Source organism: Malaclemys terrapin, chromosome 10 (genome assembly GCF_027887155.1).
Source record: "Malaclemys terrapin pileata isolate rMalTer1 chromosome 10, rMalTer1.hap1, whole genome shotgun sequence".
Taxonomy (NCBI): domain Eukaryota; kingdom Metazoa; phylum Chordata; order Testudines; family Emydidae; genus Malaclemys; species Malaclemys terrapin.
Genome location: NC_071514.1, coordinates 70,318,321 through 70,329,863, shown reverse-complemented (window position 1 = coordinate 70,329,863; position 11,543 = coordinate 70,318,321). Strand labels below are relative to the sequence as shown.

Here is an 11,543-nt window from a genome sequence, read left to right as displayed (position 1 = left end):
CCTCCACCCCCTGGCGGCTCCTCGGGGCGGCAGCACCAGCCGCTGCCGCCTGGCGGGGGCGATCCCCTCTGGGCTCCAGCTGCCCAGAGCGCAGGGGGCGCTGCTGCTGTGGCCGGGGCTATCCCCCGCTTGCTCTCCCTGGCGGCCCCGGCGAAGGGAGTCGGGCTCCGGCTGGGTCTTGTTCTGCGCCGCGTGTTGCTGGCCGCAGGCGGCGGCGGGTGGCGGGGTGACGGTCCCGGCCGCAGGCGGCGGCGGGTGGCGGGGGTGACGGTCCCGGCCGCAGGCGGCGGCGGGTGGTGGGGTGACGGTCCCGGCCGCAGGCTGGGAGGTTGGGGCACGACGCTCAGGGAGGCTGCCCCGAGAGAGGCGAATGGCGACCCCGGGGAGAGGGAGGGCTGTAGCCACGGCAGTCCCAGCAGGGGAAATTCACCCCGAGCCATGCCCAGGAGGGTGCAGCGGGTGACAGGCTGCCAGAGCACATCCCTCCCCGCCCGGCGCGGCACAGAGAGCCTGGGGACCCAGACAAAACCTGCCCGAAATCCTAGACAGCGCCGGGCTAGGGAACCGCTGGGGGGGAGACGCCGATCGGCAGCGAGCAGCCAGGGGGAGCGGAGATGGTCAGTGCTCATCTAGCAACCCAGTCACGTCTTTTTTTGTTGTTGAGGGCAAAGGGGAGAGAGACGCCATGCTCGGGCTGTGCTGGGAACTAATGTGATACCTAGTGAAGATGGCGTATATACAGGTAGGTCTGAACAGCACTGGGGAGGTAATGTCCTCTTTGCCGGAGTGGGGACCCGGGGACCACAGGGAAACCTGGTCTGCTCTAACCTGGGTAGCACTCAGCTCAATTTCCTAGTTGCATGTTCATCCAGCCCAGGCTAGTGATTCCCTCTCCCGCTTAACAGTAAACTTGGGTGTGTGAGTTAGTTAGTTGCCGAGAAGGTGAAGCTCTCAGGTGACATACCCAACCTGACGCGCTAGTGGTTCGGCTTTTTGCATTTGTTTAATAGCAGCAGTCAGCCAATGCATCTTGATTTAGACCAGAACTGTGGGTTGTTGGAAACACTTTGTGGAGTACTACAGGAGAAGGGTTTGGGGGAATAGTCTGTGTGATTGGAACTCGCCTTGTTCTTAAGAATGAAGCTGAACGTCCCCTTTTGTGCCTGTTTGTGTGAACGTGTGTGTTTGTGCATCTGACTGATGGTGTACGTATGGGACTGACTGTGTTTGTGTCTGTGGGGGGGTGTTGTACGTAGGCGTGCTTATGTTTGTGTGTGTGCATGGGATTGTGCACGGTCGGTGCGTGTAAATGTCAGCATATATGTGAGTTCTTGTGTGAGTGTGTGTGTGAGAGGTTTGTGATGCCATAGTGCAGAGTTGCATATACCGGACACAAAGAGAAGCGGAGCAACAGTTTTTGCAGCTGCCTCTGCTGCTGTTCTGTTGCACGTTCAGGGATCCAGCTGTTGACGGCGTGTTCCATGTCTAGGACTGAATTCGGAGTGGGAGCAAGAGCGGGCAGGGAGACGGGAGTAGGAGCAGCCAGGGGGGCTTTACCAAGTCCTCCCCCATTCACCCAGCTGGCGTTACCATGGATGCTGCTCCCGAGTTGAGCTTAGGTGGCTGCTGCTGAGGGAGGAGGACTAGGCCGGGCAGCCTCTGGAAGGGGCCTGGGAGGCTCAGGAATCAGCCAGCCAGAAGGTCATGAAAGGGCACAGAACTTCCCCCAGGGTGTGAGATGACCTTGCTACTCACACTCTGCAGTCCTGTGAACCACCAGCAGGGATGGGACGTGCCCCTCACACTGTCACGTGGACCCTTGAGAATGGAGGCTCCGGAACCCCACCTACATGAGACACCCCCCCACCGTGGAAGCCTAGAAATGGGGGCTTCCACACATATGGGAATCCCTTCAGAGATTGAATCTGGGGCCACTCACACCAATAAAGGGACCTGCTATGGACACAGACACAGGGACCCTCACCCCAGTGTGGTATACTGACATATTACCACCAACTATGAACTTCAAAATAGGGGCCCACTCAACTTGCCCCAGGCCATGAAAACAACACTCACTTAAAGCTGTCCTTACTTTGAGGGGCTCTTGAAAGCTAGATGGGCAGGGGGCCCTGAACCCCTAGGTTTATAACTACTCTCAGCCTGGCCTGTCCCTCGTGTAATTGTGCCAGGGTAAAAGGAGCTCTTTGGTGGATAGGCTGTTGTATATGAGACCCTAATGTTGTAAACTGGGTCCATGGTGCATAATTCAAAATGTAATTTGACCTGCTCCCCAGAATGAGTTTTGATACCCGTGGTTTTATGGTTTAAAAATTCCTGGAAGATGTTAGCCAGGAAATCTGGCTTCTTATCTGAGCTCTGACAATGACTCGGTTTGGTTCTCCACTGCCTTGCACAGTCACTGACAATGACATCTGTGCACAGTGGATGTAAAATGCTGTTGGGTAAGTCATCCTCTCTGTAACTCAGTTTCGCATCTCTGAAATGACAATAGTGACCTACTTCCCGGGGATGTACTGACTGCAAATTAGTTAAAAAGTGTTTTGAGATCGTGGGATGAAAGATACTATGATGATCCAAACCACAATGAAGTCAATAGGGATCTTTGCATTGATTTCTGTGGGCTTTAGGTCAGGCTTTGTGTGTGTGAAGTGTTACGATTTATTATTTCAAAAGTACATAAGTGACTTAGGAGCACAAGGCTCATTGGCTTTCATTGGGAGTTGTGTTCCTAAGTCAGGCTCCTTTGAAAATTCCACCCTTAATGTTCTTAGCCCCATATCTGTATTATCAATGGTGTCGTACTGGACCCCTGCCATTCCCAAGTGACCAAAGTGTACAGAAGTAGAGGGGACATGTATATGCCCATACATGCATGTATGTACATATATTCATGCTAGAAAAAGCGAGCCCCGGCTCTGCAATATCACCCACCTAAAAAATGCTGGTCACTCTTGATCTGGAGGATGCAGGGAACTGCTAAGCACAGCAGCATATAGGGCACAGGAAGTGTAATGGTAAAGATAGCAAAACAGCCCCACGTATAGCAGATCCTGGAAACCAAGGTATCAAGGAACAGCTATCAGCCAGGTCATCAAGTAGCAAGGACTATGCAGGCACCCTAGGCCACAATACACATCCTATGTGTTGTTTTGTGATGGGGGTTTGTTCATGGCACCAGGACTCCCAAATGGATTATGCTCCTGAGTTGAAGAGTTGATCTTGAATTTGCAGATCTGGTGCAAGAAGTCTAGGCTCAGCAGCAGTGATTCGAGTGGTATTCCTTTTGCATTCCCAGTGGAGTAGGCCAATCTCATGGTAGACCCAGTCTGCCTATATGTGCTGGGTTTGTTATAGTGTCTATGGTCTTAAACTCCAACTGAGCTTACCCAGCACCTGCTGGCTATCACATCATTTGTACTCTATAAACCTTTGTCATTCCCCCAGAACTAGCCCCCCTGCTGCATGTGACTGGCATGGACACAGACAGCTGTTCGTGTTTGCTTTTATTTCATGGATCTGTGCATTTATGTATTTTATGGCACTGGCTGTTCATTTGCTTCTGCTGTGCTATGGTGATTAGTTCCTGCCTGTTGTCTCTGTCATCACTCCTGTGTTCCTGGCTAGGGTTTCTGGGGGAGCTGGATTGAGCACACAGACAGGATGGAACTCCGCTTACTTTATGATAGAATCTGCGGGTAGCATTGCTCATGTTCGTGGGGTGCTGGCTGCCCAAGGACCTATTTTATTGTAAAGCAGATCTAGGTTGTTTTACTTGATGCCTCTCTTGCACAACTGATACATTTTAGCCAGGATTGTCTGATGCAGGCCTGCCTGGAGTTACCACACCCACTCTCTTACGCCACATGGCCTTTTCTCACAGTACATGCTGGGCTGTTTGGCTGCAGGGCATGAATCCAATGGACTCGTCTTAATGCAGCGTAGGCATTTTAGTGCAGGCTTGGAATATGCCACACCAGTTTTGGGTGGAATTTAGTGTGTAAATTGGGGGATGACAGAACCCTGGGGTTTTTAAAAATGATTTTTGGGGTGTAGCCATATCAAAATACAGCACTTTTGTCCTTGCAATCCTTACCTCATACAGGTGGTGGTATTTTCACTAAGCAATGGTCTGTGAGAACGTGACGATGGATGTTTGTGCTAAAATGCTTTCTGTGGAAGCCATTGTAGAGCTAAATTTCATCTAATCTAATCTAGTTCCTTTTTAAAAAGTTGTATTGTCTATGTTTTCCATAGAGAATTTAGCCAATAGAAGCATTATACTTTTGGGAGTGCAAGCCCCTTAAGGAAACCATCTTTAAAGGAAGGCACATGAGACAGAAAACTACTAGATATGAGCAGGGGTTAAAGATAGCAAAGCAATCACAGTAGAGATCCAAACTTTTTTAAATGAGATTTTTTTAGTGAATTTTGGTGAATTCGGTGCTCATGAAAGTAAAGGTGCTAATAGTGCTAGTTACAGCAGGAATAGCACAAACAAAGTGAATAAGAGTGGAAGGATGGTGCGATTAAAGCACTAGATCGGAACGTGGGAGATTTGGGTTCTGTTCCTGGCTCTGTCACACACTTCTTGTGTGACCTTGGGCAAGTCACTTCAGCTCAAATTTTCAAAAGTGGTCAGTGATCTTGGGTGACAAGTTTTGAGCACTCACCTGGGGACACCTTGGGACTGATTGTTCCAATACTGAGGACCCACCACCCCAGTGAAAGACAATGGGAGTTAAAGGTGCTCAGTATCTCTGAAAAATCAGGCACCGGGTGTCTTGAGTTGGGCACACAGAAATGGGAGTACTCAAAGTTAGTGTCCACTTCTGAAAGTGTTGTTCTTAATATCTCTGGAGTTGCAACCATTTTTGCCAGAACTGAATTGAGACCAAGGTCTCTATTACCAGGAGCTTGTAGTGTATCTATGACCTGGATGTGGTTTGCTACTGATGCAGTAAATAGTTGTAGAAATCAAGTAATTTCCTAGGGACACATGAAGAGTGTGGTTGCACATGATGTCTCTTGGGAGGGGGATGGTAGCAAAAGCAATACATACGTTTCTTTTGCTGTAAACAGGGGTGAGAGTGGTGAGATCCTCCTAGGGAAGGGTGAGCAGCAGGAAGGGAAGGGGAGAAGAAGACATTGTTGCTCCCTCAGGAGATTCTTCCCCTTCCCCTAAAATTAAGTAGGACAAGCTTGGGAAATAGCATGTCCTGAGAAATTAAAGAAATTGTTCTCTGGCCGGTGCTAATTTAGAGTTATTTGAGCATTGCTAAACTGGTTTTGTCTTTTTCATTTTATTCCCCTTTGCTCCATCATGGATATCTAAAAGGACAGTTGGAACCGATAAATGAGGTGAGTTAATCTGATGATTCATTCCCTATTCTGTCTCATCTCGTCATCCAGAGGAGATTGTCCTGCATTTTCTGAATCTTTTCTAATGCCGTAGGTATAGATGGTACGCGAGATTCCTTGCTTTGTGGCTTTTCTGATTTCTGGGGTTCATTTATAGAAAAACTAATTTTTTTGAATAGCAGGAAAATTCAGTTTTTTTACAGGTGTGGAATAAAAATGTGTTTTACTATCAATCTGCTACTGTCCTTCTCTGCAGCCCTGTGCTCCCGGGGAAGGCCTCCCAATGAGTGCCGACTGCCTCCCTATACAGACAGTGTTGAACACTGCAAACATGATACAGTTCAAGAATTTCTGGTACAATTATAAAAAGCCTATTCTCAAATTTTGACTTTGTGAGGGTTTCATAATGCATTCTGGGTTTTCACCTACCACTGAGAACAGATAGCTAGAATCTGTGTGTCTGTGTCCTATGTACTGCTCTGCAAGCCTTCTTACAAACACTTTCTTCTCCCCCACTTACCTGGTAAAGGTGGGTAGGGGTGGCTGGCTTCATGCCTCCTCCCCTCTCTCTCCAGTACACCAGCAAGCTGAGTTTAGAGGGTGTGGTGGGAATGGGATAGTTATTTGTTGTTGATATAAGACACCAGCAAGTTTATACCCTCTTGAAGCAAGGGAGAGAAGGAAGGGAACTGTGGCTTCTTCTGCCACAGTTCCTTTCTTGGGATACACTCCCCCTTGCTATAAATATATACACTTCGCCTGTGTATATTTGTTTATAACATTATAACATAACATATATAATATAATAAATATACACAGGCGAAGTGTATACATTATTACATATTATGTGTGCATGTAATAAATGTAATAGCACTGTTAGATAATTACTACTGCCACCATACAAAATTCTGTTCTCAAGTGTACTTCTATACTTACTGAGGGCAAATAATGTTTTTTTTTTTTTTAAATCAGTAGCTTTTTCAATAAATTAATTATCATAGTAAGAGTCAGGCAAGATTTTGTACCTAGGCTGATACATTTTGCTGACAAATTTGAGGCTGTAATACTGCATGTATGGAGCATATGAATATCATATGTTTACATGCATACAGTATTAAAATACATTCATATTGTTGCGTTAGTTTTTTTCAGCTGTGCAACAACTTGTGAAATTAAATTGAGGTTTTCACTAATCTTTAGTTTTTTCTTCTCTCTGCCATGCATTTGTTGATATATTAGTTTGTTAATGTGAATGAAATAATGGGCATGTTTCTGCTCTAGCATATTGTTATGCCATAGTGTTTTGTAAATCGCTCTCTCGCCCACGTACATTATAATGCTATAAAAGAAAATACCTGCAGTGAATGTTTATTTCCCTGCCTAGTTATGGCTTCAGTGAGATTGTGCCAGTAACTGCACGGCACTTGTCTGTTTATATAAATGGAATAAATAGAGTTCCAAATGTTCTGCTGCAGAGACACAAACATAAATACAGCGGAGTGTTATTTCTCACCAATGATCTACTGGTTGTAATCTTATTCTTTGGTTTCCAATGGCCTCAGGGTCTGCTCTCTAGACTCTCGGATCTCTTGCTGTGCAGATGGACTTGTAGAAATTGTTGTCAGAAGTGTTTTGACTGTAGCTGTTGTCAGTCGAGCGAAGATGAAGTTGAAATCCTGGGACCTTTTCCTGCACAGACGCCAGCCTGGCTGTAAGTTTAGATGTGCATATTAAGCAAATGTTATCTCCAGTGTATAGCAGCATGACAAAGGTAATGTTATTTTGGCTGTGCTGAGGTCATAAACATGAGGCTATAAGAATCCAAAAATGCCACACACCTGGCTAATGGCATACATACAATAAGAGATTGGTGGGAAGAGTCGGTGTTAGGAGTGGAAACAGTGTATATAACTATATAAACAGTGCATATAACTGCAGTAAATCTAAACAAAATGTCCTGCTAATTCAGGTAGCTGGAGTCTTTGAAATATAGCTACCCCAGTGCTTAAGTCAGAAACTATCCTGCAAGCCAACACAGCAAGTTGGTAATTGGCCTAGCTTTGTATTGCATGCTGAGAACAATACATTTCATTTGAATTCTTGTTGAATTTCTAAATTGGACTATGTTATTTTGAGCACTTTAGCCCTCTGATTGCTGTAATTTTCCAGACTGCCAGTCAAGTGACTATGTAGGAGGATCTATATTTATTATTATTATTATTACTTAGAGCATGCCCTGTATTTTATGAACACATAACAGACAAGGTTCCTACCAGAGGAGCTTATGATCTACCTTAACCATAGACATATGCAATACACCAGATAACTGTTCAGACAAAGAGGGATTCAGGCACAGGCCCTAATTCAGCAATTTGTTGCATGTCAGTGAACCCCTGCACCCATGCAGAGCCCCACGGAAAATGGCTGAAATAACCCTTAACTTTAGCTATTTCCAGGATAAATCTGTATTCTTAGGAGGGCTTAGGGTTGGTTGTAAGATATTATTCTAGGCAGAAAGATAGCATACAAGCAGCACTTAGTGAAACTAAACAATATCTACTAGAATGTTTTGAGGATTATAAGAATAAGAAATAGATACTGAACTTATTAACGTTATTCTAATTTAACCGGGCTAAAGGGGGGAACTTTCAAAAACACCAAGGTGACTTAAGAGAACATATCCCCTAGAAAAACTGAATTTCTAATGGGATTTGTGTTCCTGTGTCACTTAAGTGCTTTTAAAATCTGATCCTAAAACAACAACAATAACAACAACATCAAAGCAGTTTACAAGGGAGGCCAGTATTGTTATCCTCATTTTGCAGCTGGGGAAACTGAGGCACCGAGCGGCAAAGTGACTTATCTAAGGTCACCCAGCAGGCCACTGGCAGAGCAGGAGCCTTAGTGCCAGCCCAGTGCTTTATCTGCAAGGCCACACTGCGTCCCATAGAAGCAGAGTAGTTGACACTCAAGGGTTAAATGTGCAATGTGTTTCTGAAACCACAACAGGTGAGGTGCCCCCTTAATTGCTTCCCTAATGCATCACATTTCGCTGTGTTGCTGGAGGATAGATAGGAAGACACGTGATCACTATCATCCTCCCCTAGGAGCTTCCTTGCTTTCATTTTTTTTCCTGCCAGATCTATCGGGTTTGTGTGTAAACGGTATATAAAATTCATCCTTTTCTGTTTGAATTACAGCATCTTGTTTATTGTTTTGAATTAGTGTAGAAAGAAGGTGCAGAGAGGTTATCAGTAGAGCTTTATAGTGGTTCTTAAACAGGGAGCCGTTTTTTAAGGGTCAGAATTATGCTTAGAAACTCATTTATCTGCAGCTAATGGGAATTGGAAATAAAATCAATGCTAAATAAGGAAACAGCGTGTGCAGGTGAACAAAATGATGAGACAGCTTTATTGGACTTAGAAAGATATGCTGCAGAAATGATCGAGTACTTGGGGACAAGTGGCGAGGCTTGATAGGGGCTTCAGGAAGGGGTGGGGTAGAAGAAATCTTCACTTGATCTGTGGCAGGCCATGAGTAAGGTTGCCAGGCGTCCTGTTTTCGACTGGAATGCCCGGTTGAAAAGGGACCCTGGTGGTTCTGGTCAGCACCGCCAAACGGGCTGTTAAAAGTCTGTTCAGCAGTGCTGCAAGTCTAAGGCGGGCTAATCCCTTCATGTCCTGGCACTGCACTGCACCCCGGAAACAGCCAGCAGGTCCGGCTCGTAGGCAGGGGGCCATGGGGCTCTGCATGCTGCCCCCGCGCCGAGCACCGGCTCCGCACTCCCATTGGCTGGGAACTGCAGCCAGTGGGAGTTGGGGAGGCAGTGCCTGTGGGCGAGAGCAGTGTGAGGAGCCTCTTGGCCCCCTGACTAGGAGCCAGACCTGCTGGTCTCTTCCGGGGTGCGGCGCAGAGCCTGGACAGGCAGGGAGCCTGCCTTAGCCCAGCTGCGCCCCTGACTGGGAGCTGCCCGAGGTAAGCCCATGCCCCAACCCCGAGTCCCAACTTCCTGCCCCAACCCTGAGCCTCCCACTCCCCCCTCCCCGCCCCCAAACCCGGAGCAAACAGAGTGTTGGGAATCATTAAGAAAGGGATAGATCAGTGGTTCCCAAACTTGTTCCGCCACTTGTGCAGGGAAAACCCCTGGCGGGCCGGGCTGGTTTGTTTACCTGCTGCATCCTCAGGTTCGGCCGATCGCGGCTCCCAGTGACCGCGGTTCGCTGCTCCAGGCCAGTGGGGGCTGCAGGAAGCTGCATGGGCCGAGGGACATACTGGCTGCTGCTTCCAGTAGCTCCCATTGGCCTGGAGCAGCGAACCGCGGCCACTGGGAGCCGCGATCGGCCGAACCTGTGGACGCGGCAGGTAAACAAACTAGCCCGGCCCGCCAGGGGCTTTCCCTGCACAGGCAGCGGAACAAGTTTGGGAACCCCTGGGATAGAAAATAAGACAGAAAATATCATATTGCTTCTATAGAAATCAGTGGTACTCCCACATCTTGAATACTGTGGTTGCCCCATCTCAAAAAAGATATATTGGACTTGGAAAAGGTTCAGAAAAGGGCAACAAAAATCATTAGGGGTATGGAACGGCTGCCATCTGAGGAGAGATTAATAAGACTGGGACTTTTCAGCTTGAAAAAGAGATGACTAAGGGGGGATATGATTGAGGTCTATAAAATCATGACTGTTGTAGAGAAAGTAAATAAGGAAGTTTTATTTACTCCTTCTCATAACACAAGAACTAGAGGTCACCAAATGAAATTAATAGGCAGCAGGTATAAAACAAACAAAAGGAAGTATTTCTTCACACAATGCACAGTCAACCTGTGGAACTCCTTGCCAGAGGATGTTGTGAAGGCCAAGACTATAACAGGGTTGAAAAAAGAACTAGATAAATTCATGGAGGAGAGGTCCATCAATGGTTATTAGCCAGGATGGGCAGGGATGGTGTCTCTAGCCTCTGTTTGCCGGAAGCTGGGAATGGATGACAGGGGATGGATCATTTGATGATTACCTGTTCTGTTCATTCCCTCTGGGGCACCTGGCATTAGCCACTGTCGAAAGACAGGATACTGGCTAGATGGACCTTTGATCTGACCCAGTATGGCCATTCTTATGTTCTCCTGCACCCTAAACCCCTCATCCCCAGCCCCACCCCAGAGCTTGTACCCCCAGCTGGAGCCCTCACCCTCCCCTGCACCCTAACCCCCTGCCCCCTCCCCAGAGTGTCCTCTCACACCTTGAACCCCTCATTTCTGGCCCCACCCTGGAGCCTGCACCCCCAGTTAGAGTCCTCACCCCCTCCCACACCCCTGCCCCAGCCCAGTGACAGTGAGTGAGGGTTGGAGAGACTGAGCCACCAAGGGAGGGGGAATGTAGTGAGTGGGGGGTGGGGCTTTGGGGAAGGGGCGGGGCTAGGGTGTTCGGTTTTGTGTGATTAGAAAGTTGGCAACTCTAGCCCTGAGGCAGTAATTCCTACCATCTGTGGCCACTGGGGCTGTGTAGTGGTAGATCACCACCTTTGGGCCTCTGTTCCTTTTCTGCTCCCCGCCCCCGCTAACCCATCTGTGTGGTGATTCTCCAGTTCCTTTGGGGAGCTGGACTTTGCAATGTGCAGCTGACGTGGACCCCCTTTGTGGGCTCCAGCAGTATTCCCTTCCACCTGCGTCTTGGATCCGCACTAGTTCCGCTGTCTCTAGGATCCCTCCTGGTTAACTTTTGCAATAAATCATAGTGAAAAAAGTTATATTAAAAGACCCTGTTCTGCAATCCTTTCTTATGCTGTGTTACATATAGTCAGACCAGCAGCCTCTAGGGACTATCAAAGTCATCAGCTCTCATGATATTTTCCCAAATCTTACAAGTTTAGTGTTTGTTTTGTTTTGTTTTGTTTCTTTAAAGATTTTTGTCTCTAGAAGCTGGGCAGCAAACTGCTTCAAAATGGCTGCTGTCTCCCATTACTTTTCATATGATTGAATCCAAGATGCCCTCAGCTAAAATGGCAGCTTCTGTTTCCTGTATGTAGCCCAGGCAAGAGATAGTGAGGGGATAGGGGAATGTATGGTGGTGGCAGCTGACTTTATCCAAGGAATATGGAGGGGCTGAGGAGGGAGGGAGGCTGAGAGATAGACTGTAAAGGAAAATGGGCATAGGGAAGGAGATTTG

General features: G+C 47.4%; 1 protein-coding gene across 3 annotated transcripts in view; it reads left to right on the top strand.

The window, feature by feature from the left end:
• Nucleotides 1-308: 308 nt before the first annotated feature.
• Nucleotides 309-11,543, top strand: part of SYT17 (synaptotagmin 17) — a 73,513-nt gene continuing 62,278 nt past the window's right edge. Inside the window, exons 1-3 of one of the 3 annotated variants that reach the window (XM_054041976.1) lie at nt 309-742; nt 5,362-5,379; nt 6,942-7,090. In XM_054041976.1, coding sequence (XP_053897951.1) covers nt 728-742; nt 5,362-5,379; nt 6,942-7,090 — 182 coding nt within the window. In that variant the 5' untranslated portion in view covers nt 309-727. Of the gene's footprint in view, nt 743-5,356; nt 5,380-6,941; nt 7,091-11,543 lie in introns of all 3 variants that reach the window. The other 2 variants (XM_054041980.1, XM_054041979.1) reach the window with 2 other exon arrangements.